Source organism: Chanodichthys erythropterus, chromosome 11, assembly GCF_024489055.1.
Source record: "Chanodichthys erythropterus isolate Z2021 chromosome 11, ASM2448905v1, whole genome shotgun sequence".
In the NCBI taxonomy this organism is placed as follows: domain Eukaryota; kingdom Metazoa; phylum Chordata; class Actinopteri; order Cypriniformes; family Xenocyprididae; genus Chanodichthys; species Chanodichthys erythropterus.
Window position 1 is genome coordinate 33,067,959 of NC_090231.1, and position 26,169 is coordinate 33,094,127.

A 26,169-nucleotide genomic window follows, 5' to 3' on the forward strand; every position below is an offset into this window, starting at 1 on the left:
GTCGTCGAGATAGTTTAGCACGCGCATTCCATCGAGTCTCAGGGGTGTCAGCGCCGCATTCATGCACATCGTGAACGTACGGGGAGCCAACGCTAGCCCGAATGGCAACTCTTTGAATTGGTATGCAACACATTCGAATGCAAATCGCAGAAAGCGCCTGTGATGAGGGGCTACCTGGATGTGGAAATAAGCATCTTTCAGATCCACCGCTATGAAATGGTCCCCGGGCTGAATGTGTGCGAGGATCTGCTTCACTGTAATCATCTTGAACACGCGTTTCGTGAGCGCTTTGTTCAGCGGTCTTAGATCTAGAATGGGACGCATGCCCCCGTCTTTTTTTGGGACAAGGAAATAACGGCTGTATAGCCCGCACTTCATCTGCTCCTCGGGTACTATCTCTACTGCCTGCTTAGATAGAAGGGAGGAGATTTCTGCCCGTAACAGCGGGGCGCTCTGTTCTGACATTGCTGACGACATAACGCAGCTGAAGCGAGGTGGTCTGCGAGCAAACTGAAGAGTATAGCCGTGCTTTATAGTGTTTATCACCCAATCTGACGCCGACGGGAGTGCTGCCCACATGCTCAGGTGACTCGATAGTGCTCTCTGCGGCGAGGGCTGTGCGCCAGTCGCCGGGGAAACACTGTTCCTTAAAAGGGCGACAGGTGACGCACCCGCGTCAGCTATAAGTGACGATGCAAAACATCAAGGCTGCCCATATTACGGCCGATTCCCTGGGCGACCTTTTTAGATGCAGCCAGGGCTAGATCAGCTGCTGTCCGCAATTTGCGGAGTGACTCTGGGTCCGGGCCCTCTTCATCCAGGGACCTCAGCAGTCGTGTCTGGAATACCTGCAGGACTACCATCGTGTGGAGGGCAGATGCTGCGTGTCCTGCAGAGATATATGCCTTTTCGGCAATATGAGCTGTGACTCGACATGGCTTAGAAGGCAGAGATGCGGTTTTCCAGCCTCGGGATGGACATAGATGAGCCGCGACGGCGTCCTCGACGGGAGGCGGTCCTGCGTACCCTCTTTTCTCTGCCCCCTCCACTGTTGTGAGAAGCTGAGTCCCTTGTGCATGGGCTCGGGCTGAATAAGGGGAGTGCCATGAACGGGTCAGCTCCTCGTGGAGCTCAGGGAAGAAAGGGGCGGGTCTCTGTGGAGCGTCCGATTGGCGGCTCGCGCCGAGGAAAGACCCGTCCATCCACCGTCTAGAGGGCTGTTCAGGGGCTGCCCAGTCCAACTCTAAGTCTCCCACCGCCTCCGTGAGGATGCTCATCAGCTCCGCGTCCATAGAAGTCGGGGAGCAGGTAGACTCTGAAAGGATCTCCAACCAGGCACCCGGGTCAGAGGCATTCGTAGACATGACGTCATCCTCTTCATAGCCAAACGAGACCATTTCCCGCGCTTCTGGCGGTGGGCGGGAGGTCTCTTCAACATAGATGAGCGGGGGCTCCGGTGTTTGAGAGCGACGTGGGGATTGGGCTGACGTCAGCCCCTCGGTAGAGCCTCCCGAAGGAGTAACCTGCAGGTTGCTGGCCCGCGGCTCGAAGGCGGCGGGCGGAGGAGATGCAGGAGTCAGCAGGCCACCGCTGCGAACAACGGCCAGCCTCGCACAAAGGATCTTGATTGGCAATTCCTCACAGGCTCGGCAATCCGATCCTTCCAACGCCTCCTCAGCATGGGCGCGACCCAGACACAGCACACAATCTTCGTGTGCATCCGGAAAGTCGATGGGCCCGTCTTATGTAGAGATTCGTATATTTCGCCGGAACGCAAGAGGGGATCACTAACTGCGTCGTCCACTCTAATCACGCAGATCAACAGCGAAACCAGGCTCCAGGTGAAGAAGAAAGATTCTGAGGTATTTTGGCGCCCGACATTGCTTATATAGTGGCTGAGCCAGCCATTCAGGCAAATGCTCGGACGCCATTGGCTATTGCAAAGCAATAGAGTGATTCAATCAGGCTTCAGCATTTCGAGGAAAAGGGTTTTCCCCATACGTAATGTCGAGAAACCGACTCGATAAGGAAACTCTGTGAACTGCAGTGCAAACTAAGATGGCAGCGCCCATCTCGCATTATAGATCAAGATAAAGATCATTTATAAAGGTTTTTAAACGACAAAACACACTAACTCACACATATATGAAAATCGGAATATCATATAGTTGAATACATGTAAGCAAGTTTGCGAATATTTTAAATAAAAAAAGGAAAAACAAAATAATAGTGATCCATCTCTCATACAGTGTTATTGTGGATACGTTCAGCGCTCTTGACACGCACGCGTCGCCATGGAAACAATAAGGGCAAACGTTCTAAACTAAGGGTCGCCTTAAAAAAAACTCACTCTGGCGGTCAGTTAGAATATTTTAAACTCACGCTTGAAAGGTGTGCGTATCCTGGGTCTTTTAATATTAGAAAGCCTAAAAGAAAATTTTTGTCAGGACAGAAATTTGTGACTTTTCAGAGATTTCCTATACACAATCCTTAGCGAATGAAACTGGTTGCTACGCCTATGTCAACTGTGACCTTTTCAACGTAATTGCGTATTACGTGACGTCACGAACGCGCATCGGAGAAAAGAGCAAAGCCAGCATTTGTGCTTATAAAACTTAAACTTTTTCATTTTTTTTTTTAAATGACCGATCGTTTCGCTAGATAAGACCCTTATTCATCGTCTGGTATCGTTTAAAGCCCTTTGAAGCTGCACTGAAGCTGCCATGGACCTTCAACCGTTTGGTGCCCATTGAAATGAATGATATGGAGAAAAATCCTAGAATGTTTACATCAAAAACCTTAATTTCTTTTCGACTGAAGAAAGAAAGACATGGACATCTTGGATGACATGGGGGTGAGTAAATTATCAGCAAAAGTTTATTTAAAAGTTAACTAATCCTTTAATTTGGGCATAAAATATTAAAATTTCCATTTCCATCCCAAAATGCAGCGGATGTTGTTGAAGCCTCACCTCCAAATCTCCACTTATGGTAAAGTTTGACATCAAAACCGAGAGCCTGTGGGAGGGAGGATAACAATCATGAATTAATTTTCAGAGCCTCGTTTTCACAAGCGAGAACGCATCTGTCAAGGAGTTTACCAGAGAACAAGGATAACTGCATTGTAAGACAATATCTAGCGATGCCCTTAACCCCAGTGCTTCTATTAGTGCACCTGCATTAAATGCGATCATGACGCTCAACTTCCCGACATGTCAGGGGCCAGGTTTCTGTATGAAAATCTGGTGCAATAAATTATAAAGAATCATAATTCAAATGATAGCATGTCTGCGGGTTTTGAGCTTTCATGCAAACCCCAATCAAGGCCATGTTGCTGTGATGAGTCATCGCTCTATCCAGCTGTCCATGGGGCATACATCTGATTAGCAAGCCCACGCTCACCCGGTAGGCGCAAATGTAAATATTGTAATAAAACCCTTAGTAATAACTCCCGTGTCTTGGAGAGGCTTCACTTTATTTATTTTTCCCCACATTTCAATATTATTGTTTGATGGAGACCGCATACTTAAATATCAGTTATTAAAATGAACGTTCAGGTGTGGGTTTTCCAGAAACCATTCTTCAACTCCAGGCTTTTTTTAAATCTCCCACGAGGAGCTACTTGCATCATTAGTGTAATTATCCTTCACATCATTGTTGGAGTTATTTACCATCAAAGAAGTGGGTGTTTCGTTTCACCTACAGAGCTGCAGAGTGGCACACTGCATGGTGACTAATACACCGCAATATTTTCCCCCCGTGTCCCTGTAGCGAGAACAGAGTTTTCAAAAAAGAAAGAAAAAATTAATAAAATAACAAATGACATGCAAATCCAAGTTCAAGGGCTGCTGTAAAGGTTGTGTTTCCTGCAGTGGATCAGAACAACACATTTCGTAAAAGATATCCAAACATGAAGTAAAAAAGTGAGTGGCATTGCCACGAGAGAGGGGGGGGGGGGGTGGTTGGTTAATGGGTGTATTTCTGTGGCAACGCAGAATGCTTGAGGGCCTCAGCTGAGCTCCCACTAAGAGGCTGTCCCCTCTGTGCCAGCTTAGCCACCTGGTACAGCCATGATACATTTGGCTAATGATGTCACGGACTCCCTTTCATGCCGCGCCCCCACCACCATGGCCCAATTGTCTATTCATGAGAGTAATGAGAAGTCAGGGAGAGGGAGAGTGAGAGACAGACAGAGAGAGACTTTGCTCATGGCCACTGATAACCCCAGACTAAACTTGCAACCTTACGAGGCTCAGGCTTAATATCTGGCCGTCAATCAGCTCTGCCATCCCTTGCCGGAGTGTTTAATTACAGAGATCAATTATTCACCAGCCTCGTCTTTCAGTGGGCCACACTCCTCGAAAAAAAATACTGCCACAGGCTGAGGGAGGAGACAGTGGCTTGCCAGAACAGACCAGAAATATCCCTAGTACAACATGTCCGCCAGGAGAATGCCGTCTACACTTTACCTAAGCGCACGGACCTATTTGCCATGCATGACCGGTGCGAGTGTAACATTACATGAAAATTTATTGAGGTCTGCCGCCTGTCCTACTGGCCCTGTCAATGTGCTGACGTCATGGCTTGTTGATAAATACCACAGCGTCAGCATTGCTGATTGTCGTCATTGGGTCTTTCACGGCCGGCCATGGCATTTATTATTATTTTACACAAAAGTAGTTCAGCCATTCGTGAAAATTCTGTCACCATTTACTTACCCCCATGTCATTCCAAGCCTGTGTGGAACACAGAAGATGTCCATACAATGAAAGTCAGTATGGTTTAATGCTGTTTTGGACTCCACTGACTTTCACTGTAAGAACAAAAACAGTTTAAACACATGAGGAATGACATGGGGGTGAGTAACTGAAGATATGAGTTTGAATTTCTTCATGATCTATGCCTATGCCACCTGTTGCATGGGCCAAAAAAAAAGTAAATTCATGTTGGTGGTGTCAACAAAAGAAATGCTCACATATGACATCAGGTGATATACTCAGAAAAAGAGGAGAAAAGAAGTTGTGGCCCTGATGTGCATCTTGTCAGAGGCCCACTTATCACATGCTTCATGCAACTCTTACAGTTACCCCATTGCTGCTCTCCAATTCTCATTCACTGAAAAACAAACTGTTCAACTGACCCCAGATCAGCCCGAAAGGTAACTTCAGCCAATTCCCAAAACGTTCTCCGTTCTCCAGACTGACAGCTCATTAATCTCCCTTGGCTGCAATCCCTCCTCCCTGGTGGCAGAGCCTGAGCCAGAGCAGAGGATTCCCCTATGCCTGGCTGTGTCCATCCCCGCTGGTCCACCTGCCTGGATCAAACACTCTCCACAGGGAGGGGACAAGACAGTAAAGACTAGAAAGGGGGGCGTTGGGGATTTTGACGGGCAATAAAACAAAACAAATCACTTCCTGTCAGGGTGTGTCTTTACTGAGTGGGCGTGCAAATGTGTGTAACCAGGCGCTAAGAGCAGGGCCACTAAATGAGACAGGACATGAATAAAGCAGCGGCTGGCTTCGATTGTTTGTGGGCAGGCTCCAGGGGAAAGCCGGTACAGAGGAATCTATCACAGGAGATTGGCTAGGTTGTGGGTGGACGTCACCGAGTAAAAAGGCCCTCTGGTGAGATCTGAGACTGGGCCCACCAGATCGCAGTGTATAAATCTAATAGACAAAAACATATGCCCCTTCACCAAGGAAACTGGAGGGAAATACACATTGCAAACTGTCAATAAGAATGAGTCTTTTGTTTATAAGATCACCTCAGGACATTCTAACACCATTATGTTCCTCGGCTCGGGTTGAGGGGGGCGAGGTGGAGTTTAAAGTTGAAATACTTCCTCAGTCAGTTTAATGTGCAGAGACAACTTTAGAGACAACATAGCTCTGTTTGTTTAAGTGGTCTGACATAGCAACACTGACTCAACCAATGGTGTGATTTGAGGGGCAGGGCAGTCTGTTTGTCTGACCAGTGGCAGATAAGCAGAGTGTTCAGGGAATCCTGTCAAAAGTACCAAGTTGAAATGTTACAAATGTGACGATACCAGCATTTTCACCTAGCATTTTGAGCACTGTTGAGCTGATTCTGACAAAACCTCTGATTGGCCATTGTGTTCACACACTCAACAGATATGTCTGTGATTGGATACAATGATCAATGCTTCAAAAACATGTTGTAAATAGAAATTTTTCACACTCTTCACTAAGCTCTTACACAGATACACACGGGAGCGTTTGAAAGCAAAGCTCCAAAGCTCACACTTCTGCTTTCAAATGCTCCCATGCGTTGATCACTGTAGCTAATCACAGACATATCCTTTAAGCGCGTAAACACAGTGGCCAATCAGAGTTGTTTAAGTTCATCAGAATCAGCTCAACAGTGCTCAAAATGCTAGGGGGAAATGCTGATATCGTCACATTTGTAACATTTCAGTACCGACTTGGTACTGAAGTACTTGGTACTTTTGATATTTCAGTACTGACTTGGTACCGAAGTACCGGTACTTTTGACAACCCTAATAGTATAAAAAAAAGAATGTTAATTTTTAGATTTGCTAAATATTTAACAGTGTTATAAAATTTGTGGTTTTATAATTTTTAAGTAAATGTTAGACAGTGGCAAAGGTAATGTAAATGAATATAAATAAAATTAATTATCATACACAATTAAATGACAAATTACTAACTAGTAAGGTACAGACATATCGTGTCATTGCTAATATCATATGCATCACATTATAGCCCCATAATGCCCATTTGCCATGAAATGTCTCTGTCCTGTCCTGTCCTGCCTATTATCCTTATTAGCCTTTGATGTCATTCCGATGATAAGCTGTGACAAAATCCTGTTAAAGAAATTCATAATAAATAATTGAGGAGCAAGAGAACAAAACATAAACGTACACCTGTAACGATAGCATAATGAAAAGCCAGTGATAAAATCATGGCAACACATGTATACAGGCCTTTTGGCCTTTACAATTGGCTCTAACACTATGAGACAGCAAGAGAATCATTACTAAAGGGTCACATCTGGTTTTGAGATTGGTCTGAAATGGCAAGGAATGAAAACCCTGAACCTGTGAACCTCCTCATATCAATCTGTTACACTCAGTTAAGCTCTATGTGCACTTGAAGATTGTGACAGAAGAAAAGGCAGAAAATGAAATGAAGTAAAAATGAAATCAGTCTCGCTTCATTTTTCATTTAACACAAAGTATTCACACACGCTCGGCCAGAAAAACTAATCCAATTGAACGAAACGTTTAAACCAATTTTCTACTAATTTCCAAACAGAAGAGAGCAAGGCATGCATCGCTACCTGTTCAGGTCACGTACAGTGCAGTATTACACACAGCTGTAGGTCTGATGTGGACAAACATGTCTAGTCCCTTTAGACAGATGGAAGTTCCCACTCCCCCATCTCCTACTCCGCTGATATTGTCATTCTCCAATGGCTTCTACATTACACCCCTGTAATCAAACTGTAGGATTCACACTGTTCATTATTAAATTAGTTAAATGCTACAATTGCATCCTGATGGCTAAGATAATTAGTGTAAAATGGTTACTCGGCTGGCAAAGTGGATCTGCAATTCAAGGTGAATAGAATATCGAGGTGTACCAAATGTAATTTTTTTCAAGGCTAATTTGGTGGGTAATGAGGCTGCTCTAGTTTGGGTAATTTATGGGCAAGTGGAAGGTGAAAATGGCCACAATGAGAGAGAACAGAAAGAATTAACAAAGAATTCCATCTCTCCCTTTGCTCTTTTTCTCTCTGACAATGGAAGCTTCTATAGGAAACAAAACAGGTTAATTAAACACTGAAAGACTGAGAATGAAAAATCACCAGTCACTTATATAATATACATTGTACCTACTCTTACACACTTCGATATTTATACTGTGACATCTATCTTCACGCTTCAATAGAGGACAACAATACCTTTTCTCCATACAAAAAGACTTGCTATTTAACTTACATTGTGTGGAATTACAAATTTAAGAATCTGTTTAAAATCTGCAGATCCTACATCCTGACCATTTGGCAGGACAAGCTCAAGATACAGCAGTGCTTTTGTCTCTATGATAATGTAAAGGTATAGGTGATACTGCCAGACTGATTGGATTAGCACCTATGCATTTGAATGACACAGTTATGCTGATTAGACCATGGCTGGGAAATGTAAGCAATGATCTGATTCCTGTACTGCATTTGCATCCTTTGTTTAGATTGTCCACACCTCTACTCTATGTATCCCTCCCCCTTGAATGTATATGAACTACCAAGTCACTGGTTTAGTTAGATTTTGGATGACCACAGCGACGCACAGCGTGTTTTTCAATAAAGAGTAACTTCTGCTTCAAGAGATCCCAAAGTCTCCTGGTCTATGCTTCTGAGATTTCCAACAGTTTTGGTGCCGTGACCCGGATAGAGCTTCTCACCTCAATCCAGATTGGAACTTCAAGCACAACAGAGATCTGATCCGAAAGAAGATCCAGGCTGAATTTTCCTGTACACCCAAGGGTTGGTGAGTGATACTCTATCCAAAAGAACCATTAAGACCAGTTGTTATCCTCTGCGCCGTCAGAGAAGAGTTAACAGACAGCTGTAGGGTTTGGTTAACTAAGTTATCCTCTAAAAATGTTCTTTTAGAGATTAAGTTTATCCTCTGTTTAGGCAGGGAAGTTTAGCATCACATGCTAATAATTAGGTATCCTCTGTTCAGGCAGGGAAGAATTAGTGTAATGTGCTAATAATTTGTGTTGTCCTCTGTTTTATCAGGGAAGGTGGTGTGTTAACAGAATAGCCATCCTCTACTTTGCTAGAGAAGAAGGTTCATCCTCTGTTAATTCAGGGAAGGTTATAACTGTTAAAGTGTGGTAGCAAGTTGTTTCAACTCTGCTCGTCAGAGAAGGTTGAATACATTACGATGTGTATTAACTAGGTTAACCTCTGCTCTGTCAGGGAAGTGTTGAAGTGTATTGTTGTACCAGAAAGACATTACAAAATGTTGAGAAAGAACGCTAGACTAATTCCAACAACTGAGAAAGGTGGACTAGCTACTCCTTTATGGACAGATAGTGAGTTCAGATCATTGTTAGGAAAGCACATGGACTCAATAGTGACTGAGTCAGTCAGATTGGATTTGACAAAGAAATTTGGGATTCATCCAGAAAAAGTTTGGTCCATTGAAGAATGCAAAAAGGTACTTGGTGCTTGTATTCGGAAGAAAAATATGAAGGGCATTATCTGCTGCCACAGAGAATTTACTCTATCCATTGCACAAGAACAAATCCAACATATTGCTAAGTTAGAAGAGCAGAACAAACAGTTGCACACTAGAGTGTCTCGTCTCACTCAGAAGTTGGGCCTTAAAGCCTCAACCAAATGTGACTCAAAAGACCGACAGTCAGATGAAAGCTATCCTGACTTACAGTCTTTCTGTAGACTAGAGGGCAATAGCAATACTGGATTCATGGATAAAGATATAAATGCAGTTGAAGTGTGTGGAGCGAGACAAAAGGCTCAGAGTAGGGCAAAAGGGGTTGACACAGTTCCATCTGTAACCCCCATACTGCAGTTACAAGCAGTCAGTACCTCTATAGGTCCTGAAGACATAGAAAGAATTGCTGAGAATTTGCCATCAGTGCATAGAAATTTTTCTGAGTTTAGGACAGAGTTGTCCAGAAAAATGAAGCTCTATGATATGTCCCTAGCTGAAGTCACACAGCTAATGTCACAAATCCTGAAAGAGTCAGAATTCAATGATTTTGAAAGTGCTGTAAATAATTCTGAGTTTCAGCATTCCAGTAAAGGCGAATTGAGAGAAGGAGTTCTGAGAGTGTTACAGAACCTTGTTGGACCAAAGGTAGACTGGTCAAAGATCACTAGTTGTGTACAGAAGGATGAAACTGTAAGTGAGTACACTGAAAGATTTTGTCAGTCAGCGGCAGCATACAGTGGAATAGTTGACACTCCAGAGAAGGTGTTAGAGGATAATGGACCACTGGTCCGCATGTGGTTTGATGGGCTTTCATCAGAATACAGAAATGCATTGCCTTTCTTAGACCTCACATGGTCCAATGGAACCCTGCAAAACAACTTGGATAGGTTAGCTATTTGGGAAAGAGACTCAGATGTCAAGACAAGAGTAAAGATTGCAGCAGCATCCTTTAAGGTCAACACAGAGAATCGACAGAAACGTAAATGTCCTAAGAGAGAAGGCAGATGTCATTACTGTGGTAAACCTGGACATTGGATGAAAGAGTGTAGGAAAAACAAAAAGACATTAAAAGAAATTAACAGCTTTACTCAGCTCCTACTCAGTCTACTTGCTACATTGAAACTGCCCCTCCCCTCTTCTCCAAACTCTTGGAGCAGCAGCTTGCTGACATGCTAACCATTTGGGCTGTGAGTGCTTAATTTCCCCAGTCATTTACAAGAAAGCTTAAAGACTCATTCTGAACAAAAGAAAGTTGACTATCACTTCCACCATTTGGGGACACAGGTTAAGTACACTCACAGCCTTAAATGTTATGCTACAGCACACTCCATTCACACTCAGTTTAGGACAGAGTTGTCCAGAAAAATGAAGCTCTATGATATGTCCCTAGCTGAAGTCACACAGCTAATGTCACAAATCCTGAAAGAGTCAGAATTCAATGATTTTGAAAGTGCTGTAAATAATTCTGAGTTTCAGCATTCCAGTAAAGGCGAATTGAGAGAAGGAGTTCTGAGAGTGTTACAGAACCTTGTTGGACCAAAGGTAGACTGGTCAAAGATCACTAGTTGTGTACAGAAGGATGAAACTGTAAGTGAGTACACTGAAAGATTTTGTCAGTCAGCGGCAGCATACAGTGGAATAGTTGACACTCCAGAGAAGGTGTTAGAGGATAATGGACCACTGGTCCGCATGTGGTTTGATGGGCTTTCATCAGAATACAGAAATGCATTGCCTTTCTTAGACCTCACATGGTCCAATGGAACCCTGCAAAACAACTTGGATAGGTTAGCTATTTGGGAAAGAGACTCAGATGTCAAGACAAGAGTAAAGATTGCAGCAGCATCCTTTAAGGTCAACACAGAGAATCGACAGAAACGTAAATGTCCTAAGAGAGAAGGCAGATGTCATTACTGTGGTAAACCTGGACATTGGATGAAAGAGTGTAGGAAAAACAAAAAGACATTAAAAGAAATTAACAGCTTTACTCAGCTCCTACTCAGTCTACTTGCTACATTGAAACTGCCCCTCCCCTCTTCTCCAAACTCTTGGAGCAGCAGCTTGCTGACATGCTAACCATTTGGGCTGTGAGTGCTTAATTTCCCCAGTCATTTACAAGAAAGCTTAAAGACTCATTCTGAACAAAAGAAAGTTGACTATCACTTCCACCATTTGGGGACACAGGTTAAGTACACTCACAGCCTTAAATGTTATGCTACAGCACACTCCATTCACTTGTCCATCCTCAATGGGGTATGATGTCTGCTATGACTGATGTTTCAATGGAAGATGGAGATGTAGCACCTTAAATTTGGAAACTAACTACAGGGAGAGAATAGGACACACAGACCAGTGAGGAGCCCAGGGAAGAACCGAAGTGCATAAGGCCTCGGGGGCTAAACCCTGTGGTGAAGACTTCCTCATAGGTTTCCCCCTCTCTCAGTTTATCCCCACCTTACTGGTCTATAGGTGTCAAATTGATTAAGACTAGGTTAAGAAAAAGAAGAACAAAACCACTATACGATCACTAGAAGTTTATGTTGATCAGAGTTAGACAGAAAAACTATAGGATCATCAGAGGTGTAACGTACTAAAGTCTATGCATGAATACTGCTGGTCTGCTTTTTCTTTGTTTTCTTGTGTGCAGGTATGTGTATATGCCATGACGTCTCATAAGCAGCACTTGGTGTAAAGCATCACCTCAGATAACCATGAACAACCTTCATGATGACGGAGTCATCTGAGCAACTCGGAGTTGCACAACGACAAAGAATCATCTTGGGACAAACATGGAAATGGACTCTACAGGGAACAGACTCCACAGCTATTCAGGCACCATGGACTTTTAGGACTTCCACGCTTATGCTACATGGTTTTTCTGTGTCATGTAGTTAATACAACATGTTACCACCCTGCGTTGTATATGTGTCAACAGTATACTCAAGTTAAAGAACAACACTTATGTAAATGTTGGACACGACACAGAATAAGATGTATGTGCCTGTAACTGTTACAAGTTGCATGACTGGAAGATGGCACTTATGTTAACAAACATATGTTATAGAAGGGATTTAAGAAGGTTTAAATTTGTATTATGTGAGAGTTATTAGAACTCTCAAAGGGGGAACTGTGGAATTACAAATTTAAGAATCTGTTTAAAATCTGCAGATCCTACATCCTGACCATTTGGCAGGACAAGCTCAAGATACAGCAGTGCTTTTGTCTCTATGATAATGTAAAGGTATAGGTGATACTGCCAGACTGATTGGATTAGCACCTATGCATTTGAATGACACAGTTATGCTGATTAGACCATGGCTGGGAAATGTAAGCAATGATCTGATTCCTGTACTGCATTTGCATCCTTTGTTTAGATTGTCCACACCTCTACTCTATGTATCCCTCCCCCTTGAATGTATATGAACTACCAAGTCACTGGTTTAGTTAGATTTTGGATGACCACAGCGACGCACAGCGTGTTTCTCAATAAAGAGTAACTTCTGCTTCAAGAGATCCCAAAGTCTCCTGGTCTATGCTTCTGAGATTTCCAACAATTGAAAAGATTTACGTTGTAACTTTTTATTTAATTATGTCATTTGTCATAAAAAAAATTAAGCACACAGTACTTTTGTGTTTATGATTAATCTCAGAGCTGGTTGTTTTGGTTCAAGGACTCTTTTTTTATTATTATTAATATTATTATTATTATTATTATTATTATTATTATTAATGTTTAAAATCAAATTGCCTAATGGAGAAAATAAATGGGAATAGAAACACTTAGGAAAGAACTGCAGAAAAAAGTCAGTGGTCACTTTTGTGCTGTATAGTTTGAAAACCCCAAAATAAGTCTGGGAATCACAAAAATCAGTTTTACAATGACTAGGTGGTAAGCTAAATATGGGTAACCTTCCTTCAACTGTTTAAACAGTTCCCATGGCAATAGGAAAGTTGGCGTGGGCCACCACACATGTTGATGACACCTGTAAGCAGAATAAGAAAGAAGTGTGTAGCCGCTAAGGTGTTCTTTCTGGAATTTGTGCTTATAATGCCATCACATGTACAGTGAGTGTGTGTGTGTGGGGGGGGGATTGATTGTTGTCTTAACTGGATGTATGCAAGCAAAATGTTGTCAAAAAAATAAAGCACCGACCATATGTCGTCACGGACCATTCAAGGGCAATCCCGCTTACAGAACCAATCTTGATGGATTGTCAGTGAAATCTCTACTCTGCAGCTGCTGTGCCAGGGGGTGACGCGTGAAAGCCCTTCACCTGTGCTGCTATCCATTCCTGGATAACTGCGTGGGAGGTGGCGGCCGGCTGAAAGCCTACATTTACCCACTTTGGTGTAATTGCTGCGTTTACTCTTTGATTGCCTAAGAGCTCCATTCATACTCACTCCTGCCTCGTTGGAAGAGAGATTCTGCAGTGGGGTTGATTGCTTTACAATGGCAGATCAAAATATTACAGTGATCCCTCTGAGCAATCCCAGTAAGCATTTGACTAAGAGTTGTTATTACGCTGTCTGTCACTGTAATAATAAAGGAGGCTAAATTGGTAATTATTAGAAGAGCATGAACCAGCTCTTTTTTTCCGCATTGAACAATTTGCTGCTTGCTTTCATGGTTTTGATACTAAACGCCTCAAGCGATAAAACAGATCTCTTCTGATTAGAAGACCAAAGTCATGGCAGTAAAGGCGCATCTTGAAATTCTGCTGTAAGTCCCACTTAGCATTAAAATCAGCACAGTATGTAAAATACAGTATTAAATATCTGCATCATTTTTCCACAAATCAGTTAACTCTTATTGTCTAACCCCAAATTTATAAAAAGAAATTGTTTTATATATATATATATATATATATATATATACATAATTACAATTTAAAACATAAATTAATTTAAAAGACTGTTCTGATAGTCAATATCCTTTCACCATGTTCTCTGTGAGAAGTAGAGTTGCAAAATTATGGGAATTTTCAAAGCTGGAAACTTTCCATGGGAATCAACAGGAATATATGGGAATTAATGGGATTTAATGCACTGTAAAACCGAATAGTGAAATTAATTAAATGAAATGACTTTGTTTCACTCAAATAATAATGAAAGTTCATTGTACGTAATAGAAAAAAAGTTGCGTGAACTCAAATTTTCATTGCAGTAAGCTGAACTTAATATGATTGAGTTGTGTTGCAGCAGATTTCTAATCCTGCATGCTTTGTGTCAGACTGTATAAATAAATGCTGAAATTAAGTGTTATTTTGTGTGTTTTTGAGATTAACATAGGAAGACGTAAATTAGTGTTTAATGTTGTGTTATGCTGGGATTTACAGGGGGTTCTGTTATGTTAGTTTTGTAGGGTTACCATTGTGGTGAAGAGTAGAACCTGTGGTTAGGTTGAGGATGGGCTGCAAAAATTTAAAGACCATATACTGTATGTTGTTTGATTATATACATGCAAGTTATATAATGACAGTCTCTTTGATAGTTATAATAGCATGTGTTATTTGCTCTCTAACATTTAACCAAGATCTCAATGTGATGTTTATGTAAATTAACTGTATGCAATTAAGATTATGATCAGTTGGGCGAGGCTGAGAACTGTGGTAGCGAAGAGATGCCAGTGACGAGATTGTTAATGAGAGACACCTGTGCACCACATAGGCTCTTGGCCCCGCCCCACTTGTCACAAAAATTTTAAGTTCTACTAACTTTAAAAAATTAAGTTAGTTTTCTTGTGTAAAAATGTTTTGAGGTAACAAGTTCCCTCAAATGTTTTGAGTATTCTTAACTTATTGAGTTTTACAGTGTGGCAATAAACTGGGAATTTGCAGAATTGCAGGTTAGCCTATTTGCCTATAACAGAGAATTTAAAGGAACACCTCTTTTTTTGAAAATAGGCTCATTTTCCAACTCCCCTAGAGTTAAACAGTTGAGTTTTACCATTTTCAAATCCATTCAGCCGATCTCCGGGTCTGGTGGTACCACTTTTAGCACAGCTTAGCATAGTTCATTAAATCTGATTAGACTGTTAGACCGAGAGTATAGTTCCTAGCCATATCAGCCTAGAAAATCGCAACTTTTCATTTCCCGTCGGTCTTAGTACACAATGTAACTACAGAAGAGTCAAGTTTTAAATAGGAAAAATATCGAAACTCTTTGGTCATTTTTGAGCGAGATGCTGATGGTCTAATCAGATTCAATGAACTATGCTAAGCTATGCTAGACCCGGAGATCGGCTGAATGGATTCGAAAACGGTAAAACTCAACTGTTTAACTCTAGGGGAGTTGGAAAATGTGTTTCAAAAAAAGTGGAGTGTTCCTTTAAATAAAGTTGAAAAAAAATTGTGCAGCAAAATCTTGGTTAAAACAATCAGATTTAACTTCAGTTGAATTTCTACCCTTAACATTCCTCAATCACATGCACACAGCACACTACTCACTGCAGGGCTATTGAGGCGACTGCATTCATCCATAACATGCACAGGTCATTTCTTGAATCCTGCACACAAAATGTCAAAATGTCCATCTTGTCAATTATTCACATAAATTACATACATTTATGTTTAAAATTTCCTTATGCTGTGTGTAAGCTAAAAATGACCCTCCCTGCCCCCCACAGACACTCCCCCCTGAAATTGCTGCATTTGAGCCCAAGGACTACATCCAGTCAAGTACATTTTGATGATATTACTTGGGTAAACATATTTGATCTATGGTATTAAAGTTTAACTAGCAAATACCAAAATGTGGTTATACAGTAGCTAGCTAGCCAGTACATCAGATATGCTAAATGTAAGCTAGCACTATTTCATTGACAATTTATGAAGCTATAGCTATCATGTGTTAGCTAGCTGAGGCTGTGATGCTCTTCCTTCTACCTTCTGTTTTCTGTTATCATACAGAATTACAGTACCGATCAAAAGCTGGGAAACATTACTATTTTTTTATGTTTTTGAAAGAAATCTCTTACGCTCATCAAGACTGTATTTATTTTATCAAAAATACAGAAAAAAAGTAATATTGTGAAATGTTATTACAATTTAAAATAATGATTTTCTATTTTAATGTATTTTAAAATATAATTTATGATTTTTGATGCAAAAAAAAATAAAAAATAAATAAAATCAGCCATAACTGCAGTCTTCAGTGTCACATGATCCTTCAGAAATCATTCTAATATGCTGATTTATTATCAATACCGGAAACAGTTGTGCTGCTTAATATTTTTTTTATAACCTATGAATAAAAAGAACCGTATTTATTTAAAATAGTAATCTTTTGTAACAATATTTAGACCTAAGAAGCTTTAGAGGGAAAAAAAATATTTTTTTTTCTCTCCTTTTTTTTTTTTTTTTTTTTGGAAGGGGATGCTTTCACTTTACAGCAACCATAGGTAATATGTTTATTACATTCAACATGTATGCTTTTGTGTTGCTCAATGAAAGAATCAATTTAAGTTCTACTTACAATTAAATCAAATTAAGTCAAAATTGTCATTTTTAAAATTTGTATTAGTTTGCATGCATGTCCGCTTATGATCAAACAAAATGTTTATATTTATGTTGGTATATGATACAGTAAATTCCAAAATGTTCAATTAATTCCCATAAATTCCTATTAAGTTTCCAACTTGGAATAATTCCAAAATTCTAGAGATTAAGTTTCCATGGAAAACTTACCTGAAATTTTCTGCCCCTTTGCAACCCTAGAGAGAAGCAATTTTACAAGGAGCTCTTTTGCCAACAAACCAAGTGCCATTGCATTCTAGGGTTGGGCAGTTGAAGAATTGGCTCCCTTTCAATTCATGTGTGTTAATTTGAAGTTAATTGGCCACATTGAAGTTGAAATGGAATTTGAATTGGAATGACAGGAAGACAAACTTACCAAATTCAACAGGTAAATGTGGGAAATTAGGTTTAAAAGACATTTAAAAGAAATGTAGATTTTTTGAAAACACTTTAGAATGAGGTTCAATTTGTTGACATTTGTTAACAAGCATTAGGCATAGCTATGATCAATATTTTTAAAGCATTTAATAATCAAGGTTAATGGCCATCTCTACACATATTAATACATTTTTATCATATGAAATTAACATTAATGTATGAACAAACATGAATTAACAATGAACAACAGAATATTTATAAACTAGCATTAAACTAGACTAATAAATTATGTAGAAAAAGGTGTTCATTGTTAACAAATTGACTTTATTGTATTGTAAAGTAAACTTTTCTAACTTTTAGACAAGGCAGTCATGCCAACATTCAAAGTTTATCTTAAACTTTATTAAATGACACTTATTGGAGTATTTGTATTATATCAATTATTTAAGTTCTACTTCCTTAAATGGAATTTTCAATTTTAGTTCCTGTTTGCTACTTGAAAAAGCATTCTCAATTCAATTCTAAATGGCATACACAAACACATCTGTGAGATACATTCCTTATTGAAGCACAGACGGCCTTTTTTTTTTTGATTATTTGGTTAAACGCAGGCCTTTGGCAGGCTGTCTCTGCACCAGTTGGCCCATGGGCGGATAGTGAAGTTAAGAGGTGCAAACCTTAGTCAGGAGTGGTGTGTTTCTGTGGCGCCCCACGTTCTGCCAACAACCCAACAGTGGTGCCATCACTGACTCAGTCACTGACCCGGAGCCCCCACCTGCATGAGCAACGGTTTGAGCTGTAGGGCCCAGCGATGCCCATCTCAAGCTGCCCACTAGAGCAGAAGGCCCTTTGACTCACGCCCATCTGGCCTGCTAGCACGTTAGAGTACGCCAAGGTCTGTGAGCACACTGCTAACTTCCCTACCCTTCCCAAGAGGGGACAGTTAACAAATTGGGAGTCCTAAAAGTTTTGGTGACGAACAACTTTTTTTTCTTGTCAAGACGGCATGTGGTTAACATGGCGATGACAAGTCAACATTCCGCCTCCAGGTTTTCCCACATACATACACAAATACACAAACACAAAAGTTCAGTGTTGCGCCCTGTGTAGGAGTTAAAAAGGATGCACATTATGGTCTTTTTCATTAATTATTTCTATGTAAACATGTCACGAATCACATGATTTCTGATGATACTGCTATTCGAAAAGACATTTGGTGGAGGGTAAATGAGTCAATATTTTGTATTTGATCAAATATTCATTTATTTATTTGGCATTTTACAATCTTATCTAATGAAATCAGACTTAGTAACTAAAAATGTACAAATATTGTACCTTTAGGGGTACAACAGCATGTCACTGGGGCAGTGCCTTTATAGGGACAATTACGCACCTTATTTACTCCTTAAAGGTTCATTTCATCGTAGTACTTTAAGGGTACATACTACTACTCTAATATGCATCTTTTAGTGCTAGATAAGGTACCCTGTTGTACCACTAATGTACAATTTTGCACATTTTCTTTTCTGACAGTATAAGTCTTTATGCACAGAATCATTACAGATTCAAAATGAAAAATGAAGTGCAATAAGCCACTGGTGACAAAGATCAACAATGTGTACATCTCCACTTCTGTGATTAAAAAAACAGGACTTAATTATTGCCTCGGTTTCTACAATCACAGACTGTGTATATAAGTCCAAGATGCAAATGACACAAAAGTGACCTCACAAACTGCTAGATACACATGTATAGCCAACGTAAACACTTAATTTCAGTGAATGCTGACTTTTGATGAAGAACTGACTGACCTGCCCGGGTTTGATGTCCAGAAACTGCAACACTTCCTTCACCATGACTGGTGTGTGTAAGGGTTTCTCACTTTTGGTTGACATCTCTGAATTTCTGAACTCAGAATCAGGGTTTGAAGGCACTGAGCCAGTATAGGGCCTCCCTGGATGCCACAACTTCCTCCAACATCGTCTGAACATTCTGGAGCTGAGGTCAGGAATCACGTCTTTCCATAGTCCCAATGTGCAGGGTGCTTCCATGAAACGATATATGGGCATTTGGGTTCTGCACAGAATAGAGGATATAAAATGGTAGGAGATATTTCATGAGAATAATACTGACAAGCTATAAAATCCAAGAGACTGTCAAACATGCCATCTGTTTTACCCAATTTGTAAGTCATTAAAGTTTTAATCAAAAACTGTGATATTGTAAACTAACAATCACTTCAAAATATAACTCAGATATGGCGTGAACATGCTAAAGAAATAGGATAAACCACTTTCCTATACATTTAATAATACCCATGTGTTTGTAATTTGTAAATGTCTCTATCACTTAACATCTGTTAAGAAACTCCCGCCAATATGACACACGACGCAGGAGACACAAGGACACAGCAGGACGCAAGAGCAAGGGTTTGTCAGGGATGTGTTGGTGATCATATATTCAGATTTTAAAGGAAGTGCGTGTATTGTTATCATGTCTGTCAACACATGATGTATTTAAAGACAAGTCTCCGCACACCATACAGTAGATATCATATTCAAAGGTCAGTTCGTAAACATAACTTACTATGCAAACAGATAAAACAATACAGCAGGTTGTGAATTAATGATTAATCGCTATTATACTAATAAGCAAGGTTGTTTAGTCCTTCATTCAGCGTTGTGCTGGAGGTTCATGAGTGCAGTGCAGCTGTGACAGCTCCCGGAAGAAACAAGAAATGACGATTTTGTGTTCCTCCTGTAACAGGACATGCATATCTGCATATACACTACAATCAGATACAAGCGGTGAAAATCACGCCTTAGAAACATCAATTAGCAATCTTGACAGAATTCTGTAGTGATGTTTTACATATGCAGAATGTGATTAAATTCATACGAGACACTTCAATTAATGTTCATCAGTTTAATCACAATATCTCAAATAATTAAGCACATATATATTTTACTCCATACATAGTTCAATGATGCATGCATCTAAAGAAATTTAAGTATGTGTTTTATTTCTGGTCAGAACTGTGAGACTCAAACTGAGTCAAAAATGTTTTTCGTTGATCAGTTCGAACCAATAGAAAGTTACAACAGTAGCCAAAATTAACGTAATTGTATACATTTGCAGGCATTGTATATAGATAGATGTGAAATACATTTAATTTCTTTTAATATGACAATACAATTTTATAATCAATCAGTTAATTATTAAAAATGTGTTTTTCCACATGTCATGTTGTTTAGAGATCGTGATCATGAAAATTATGTAGTATCAGTATTATACAGTATTCAGTATATCAATATTTTTTGCCCCTGAAGCTTTGAAACATCTTTTTGGCAAAAGAGATCAGTGACATCGCTGTGTACAATACAACACGAACTCTTTTTAGACCATTAAAACTGAAAAGCTCATTTCAGTCACAGGATTTATGTGGAACATAAATTACATTCCACGAACTGACATTCAAAGTGTCAGTCTTAACTGAAATCTGCTATATATTACATGATTTCGAAATCACATTGTTCAATGGAATGATACACTTTATGCTATATTTAATCGTGAATAAAATTCTCTTTCGCCTAGATTCAGTCATAGCGTCATACGTCTCTGACGTAAGACTGCGCTCATCCAATCAGATGCAGGGACGGAACAGCAGCTTGCTTTTGAAATCTTCGCGCTTACGGTTTTGGTTTTGTTTACTATAAACTCGAATGTAGGCTTTAAAATTAACATTTCTCTTAATACCATAGTCATATCATTCGCCGCGGATTCATATTGTATCAGATGGTAGGTTATACACATTTATAGCGTTAACTTCTATTGTGATTGAAATAAATGAATGAGCAGTTAGCTGCAGCTTTTAGCGCAACGCTAGCAGATGCTAGTAACTAATGCTAATAAGAGTTTTAAAGTAAAAATCAACCTAACTTTACAGACAGATGATATAGTCAGGCGTGTAATGAATATAACTGGCCTTGTGTTACTGTGCGATTAAAATGAATTGGCACCAGGTTTGCAGTATGCTAGTTTGGTTTCAGCAATGGCCTTATATTAAAACATACTACGTACAGTATGAGGCTCAACGTTAGTTTTATTATTTTAAGCCCCCTTATGTTCTTCTTCTCAGGCTTATTTATCATGGTATCACAATAAAACAAACTAATGTATTTTGCCAGCATGTCTCAAAAGTAACTGAGCAAGTAGTGTGAAATAAGTGTCTTAGGATTTTGTTTGTTTTTTTGTTTGTTTGTTTTTTTCATTACTGTTTGTTTGAAATTATTCTCTTGCATTGTACAGATACACAAACATCAAGGAGCAGAGATTTTCAGTGGGAAGCTGTAAAACAAGACAATGTCAGATGTGGAGGTGTGCAGCCATGTGAAAGTGGTGGTCCGTGTCCGTCCTTTAAATGACAAAGAGAAGAATGGAAATTACAAGAAGGTTGTCCATGTTGTTGACAACCACATGCTTGTTTTTGATCCTAAAGAAGAAGAAGTGACATTTTTCCGGGGACAGCGGGTAGGCAACAGGGATGTGCGAAAGAGAGCCAATAAGGACCTCAAGTTTGTGTTTGACAGTGTGTTTGGGGAGGACTCTTCACAGGTGGAAGTTTTTGAGAACACCACTAAAGCAATAGTGGATGGTGTCCTGAATGGCTACAACTGCACTGGTGAGACAGTTTATTTATTTTCACTGAATCTGAGAGCATATTTCTGTGCCATGATGTACTTGATTTAAGCAGTAAAATCAGGATTTATCATGCAATTTTGGGCTGACAGTGTTTGTCTTGTTAGAACTTGATACAGCATACAAGTATTTAAATAAAAGTTCCTGATTCCTTTCTCACATTTTGATACTGCTACAAGAGCAAGGCCTGTGGGTTTTCCCATTTCACCAAGCTAGAGGGATTTAGTTTGGTTGGTGTATTGATTTGTCACTCCAATAATCTGGGCTGCATTTCTCAAAAGCATCATAAGCCTAAGTAAATCATAGAACTATTGGCACCAATGGTCCCTACAATCATCTTGTCTCACAATACTTTTGGGAAACACACCCCTGGTAATTTATAAATTAATTTTTAGATGCAATTAAATTTTTTGCCACTAATTCATACTTCTCAGGAAATCAGACCTTTCAGATAGCTTATGGTAGTGGTATAGCTGATCAAGTTTATTCCTAAATTTGTGTCTTTTTATTTGGTCAGTGTTTGCTTATGGAGCTACAGGAGCAGGAAAAACACACACCATGTTGGGTACTAGTGATGCCCCAGGAGTGATGTTTCTCACTATGAAGGAACTGTTTGCTCGTATGGACCTCATCAAGGAGGACAAAGTATTTAACATAGCTTTTTCTTATCTTGAGGTGAGATTTCAAATTTCCAGTGCATTTATTAATTCAGATTTATTTATATAATATATATATATATATATATATATATATATATATATATATATATATATATATATATATATATATATATATATATATATATATATATATAAAAAATTTGGGGTTGGGTATGATTTTTTTTTTTTTATGTTTCTTAAAGTCTCTTATGTTCACCAAGGCTGCATTTATTTGATCAAAAATACAGCAAAAACAGTAATATTGTGAAATATTACAATTTTAATATATTTAAAAATGTCATTTATTCCTGTGATGGGAAAGCTAAATTTTTAGCTTCAGTCTTCAGTGTCACATGATCCTTCAGAAATCATTGTAATGCTGATTTGGTGCTTAAGAAAAAATTCTTATTATCACTAGCTATGCTTCCATCCACATATTTTATGCGCATTTTAGGATGTCAAAGATGCACATAAATTTAAAAAAAAAAAGAAAAGAAAAGTGCATTAAAACTCGTACACTCAATTCAGGCAGATCAAATTTTTGTCTGATAAGGCAAAAAAAAATCCCTCGATGCACAACTGGACTAATCAGTCGACCAATTGTATTGCACAGCATCGCAAATGTTGGTTTGATCATTCTGAAATGCCTGAGCTAATGTCTGATTGATTTGGTTTAATTCCTTCCCATAAGCATCTCGCACGATTGCGTTCCCAAACACCAGGCATCTGGATGCAAGATATGATATTTATTGTGTTTCGTCTGTGCGCTCTGAGATGCAAGTCATTTGTGATGTTGGGGAAAAGAGACATAGTGGCTTCCCCGATTGCAGCAACTTTTTTTATTATTACTACAGATTTTATTTTTCATTTTTATTACAGATATTTTGCACCAGTTTCCCAGGAAGTGATGATTTTGTTCTCTTGCACACATGGGCTATAAATGCTGCTTTTCACAAATGTTTTATGCGATCTTCCAATTTTGCGCATAAGTTAAATTCCCAACTGTGGATGGAAACATAGCTAATGTTAATAACAGGGGTGTATTCCAGAAAGGAGGTTCAACAAACTTTAAAATTTGAGTTAAAATTTGAACTCTAAGTTGACTACCCTGAGATGGGGAACTCTGAGTTCAGTTTCAGAACTGCTAAATTGAGTTCAATCAGCTCTGAGTAGGTTGACTCTTAGTTAAGAGTGTGAATATATATATATATATATATTTATTTATTTATTAAAATTATAAATACTTTTATTATTATTAAACACTCGTTAGGCATTTTACTTCCACTTTTAGAACATTTTCTTCATTATTATTGAAAAACCGTGTCACAAGTTAGTTCTACACACCTCACGGGCTACTGCCTAAACCATCCAACAAAAACAAGACTAAATATCTTATCTTTTTCGTTTATAGAACTTGCATCTTAATTTAAGAATTTTTAGATATTTGTTCTTGGAATGTGACAAAAATACTCAACGCATTTTTGCAGGGTGACTGAAGTATTTAAACATCACTTGCTTGATACTATGGTAACTTTCCCAGAGGTTTAATTTTGTGTTTTATTGGAAACGAAAACCCTTTTCCGGGCTTGTGAGTTTACAACAAAACCTGCTTTCTGGAGTACACCCCACTTTTCTTTTTTGCACTAGTCAAGATGTGGCAGTCCTAAACTTATACTGAAATTTTACAACATTGATACTCAATCACACAAAGCAAAATATGTTCATGCCATTTTTTAAAGTACCTTTTTAATGAGTGGAAAACTGAGTGCACCTTACAAAAAGTGCCATATTTGTGTTATAGTTTATTATTCCTAGGGCAGGTCAAATTAGCCAGTCCTTTTGGGTTCTGAGCAATAAGGTTCTGCCCTTTTTTCTGAACAGGTTTATAATGAACAGATTCGGGATTTGCTAACTAACTCTGGTCCATTAGCGGTGAGAGAGGATGGCTCCAATGGAGTTGTGGTTCAAGGACTCACCCTGCACCAGGTGAAGTTGGGCTGCATGTGTCATTGTGCATTTTCTGTGACCTTGATTCATGTCACCATGTTGATTCATGTTGTCATTGGTTTATTTCATCTGATGGTGTATGTGACTTTATACTTTTTTTTACTTTGTAGCCCAAATCTGCAGAGCACATCCTTGAAGCTCTTGACTATGGCAACAGGAACAGGACGCAGCACCCCACTGACATGAACGCCTCGTCTTCCCGCTCACATGCCGTATTCCAGGTAAAAGGCTTCTCGCTATCTTGTCTCTTTTTCTCTGTAAACATAGAGATAAAAACAATTAAACACAACCGGATGTGGTTCGGTGTAACTGTTTTTATGCTGTTAGGTCTCATTCTGTGTGCAGGCACCCCTATGGGCCTGAGCAACTTTATATTAATCCTCTTGTTTTGATATTAAGTGTGAGCTACCAGTTGACTGGACAATTTGAAATTATAATTTTTTTCCTAATGTGTGCTATTTGTGTATTTCCTGGAAAATTTGACAAGGCAATAACAAATTAAGCTGTATTGTTTCTCTGATTGTTTTATTCCTAGACTCTAAAATGTAGTTTGTAATTTCAAAAGTAATAAAGCTTTGATCTTCTCTGCAATCCAACTGACCATCTCAGCCATCTATCAGTTGATCTTGGTGTTTCAAAGATAACTGCACAGTTCAAACTAGTGTCAGCTGGCTTATAAAGTTGTCAGGCAAAAATATAAATATTCAGTCTGCCTGAAAGATGATCTCAGTCCAGACTTTTTTCTTTTTTTTTTCTTCAGATCTACTTGAGGCAGCAGGATAAGTCAGCCACTCTCAATCCAAATGTTCGTGTGGCCAAGATGAGCTTAATCGACTTGGCCGGCTCAGAAAGAGCCAGTGCGACCAATGCCAAGGGGGCTCGTCTCAGAGAGGGGGCAAACATCAACCGCTCGCTCCTCGCCCTGGGGAACGTCATCAATACGCTTGCCAACCCCAAAGTAGGTCTACATCTCCCGTTAAGCTTGAGGGATTACCCAGATCTTGCTGAAAAAAAAAGTTTAATTATTTCATGACTAAATTTAAAATATTTTATGTGATTTGGATGTGTAAACATGGGCTACAATTTGATGACATGTGTACACTTTTAGTTAAAGGTTTAGACATTTAGATTTTTTTCTCCTTATCGATTGACATCAGAGTTTGGTTCATTTGGATGATGTGAATGCTGTCTTCTGAACCCTGATGCGCACCCACGAACCATACCCGAGTCTGCTTAAAAAGGGCGGTCTGGGGTACGGTTCGTGTGAACTCGGTTTACTGCTGATATGAACGCAATCATAATAAATCTTGGAAGTAAACCGCTATTAATGATGTATGATTTGATAAAAATGGTACATCATTTTTTTGGTGAAGATCTTGTATTGACAATGCAAGAGCACTCTATAAAGTCTTCTCTAGCACATCCCAAAGACTTTCAATGAAATTAAGGTCTAGACTCAGAGGTGCCAATTCATGTGTGAAAATGATTCTTCATGCTCTCTGAACCGTTCTTTCACCATTTTAACCCTGGTGAATCTTGACATTGTCATCCTGGAATATGGCCATGATACATCTTAATACATGGTTGTTTAAAAAAGGAAAAGCTACACACTCCATCTTTTGGGGTTAAAAGAACCATTGTCAAACACATAACATGCTAGAAAAATAATAATCACTGTAATAATGATC

General features: G+C 39.3%; 2 protein-coding genes across 7 annotated transcripts in view; one reads left to right on the forward strand and one right to left on the reverse strand.

The window, feature by feature from the left end:
• mettl15 (methyltransferase 15, mitochondrial 12S rRNA N4-cytidine) overlaps window positions 1-19,835 on the reverse strand; it is a 117,813-nt gene extending 97,978 nt beyond the window's left edge. For 2 of the 4 annotated variants that reach the window (XM_067400791.1, XM_067400790.1), the window contains exons 1-2: window positions 19,704-19,835; window positions 18,929-19,193 (exon numbers count right to left, since the gene is read on the reverse strand). In XM_067400791.1, the coding sequence (XP_067256892.1) occupies window positions 18,929-19,186 (258 nt within the window). In that variant the 5' untranslated portion in view covers window positions 19,187-19,193; window positions 19,704-19,835. Of the gene's footprint in view, window positions 1-15,671; window positions 15,731-18,928; window positions 19,194-19,703 lie in introns of those variants that run through there. The other 2 variants (XM_067400792.1, XM_067400793.1) reach the window with 2 other exon arrangements.
• kif18a (kinesin family member 18A) overlaps window positions 19,623-26,169 on the forward strand; it is a 30,347-nt gene continuing 23,800 nt past the window's right edge. The window contains exons 1-6 of one of the 3 annotated variants that reach the window (XM_067400788.1): window positions 19,623-19,680; window positions 21,426-21,798; window positions 22,333-22,490; window positions 24,356-24,460; window positions 24,592-24,702; window positions 25,242-25,439. In XM_067400788.1, coding sequence (XP_067256889.1) covers window positions 21,480-21,798; window positions 22,333-22,490; window positions 24,356-24,460; window positions 24,592-24,702; window positions 25,242-25,439 — 891 coding nt within the window. In that variant the 5' untranslated portion in view covers window positions 19,623-19,680; window positions 21,426-21,479. Of the gene's footprint in view, window positions 19,681-20,778; window positions 20,916-21,425; window positions 21,799-22,332; window positions 22,491-24,355; window positions 24,461-24,591; window positions 24,703-25,241; window positions 25,440-26,169 lie in introns of those variants that run through there. The other 2 variants (XM_067400787.1, XM_067400789.1) reach the window with 2 other exon arrangements.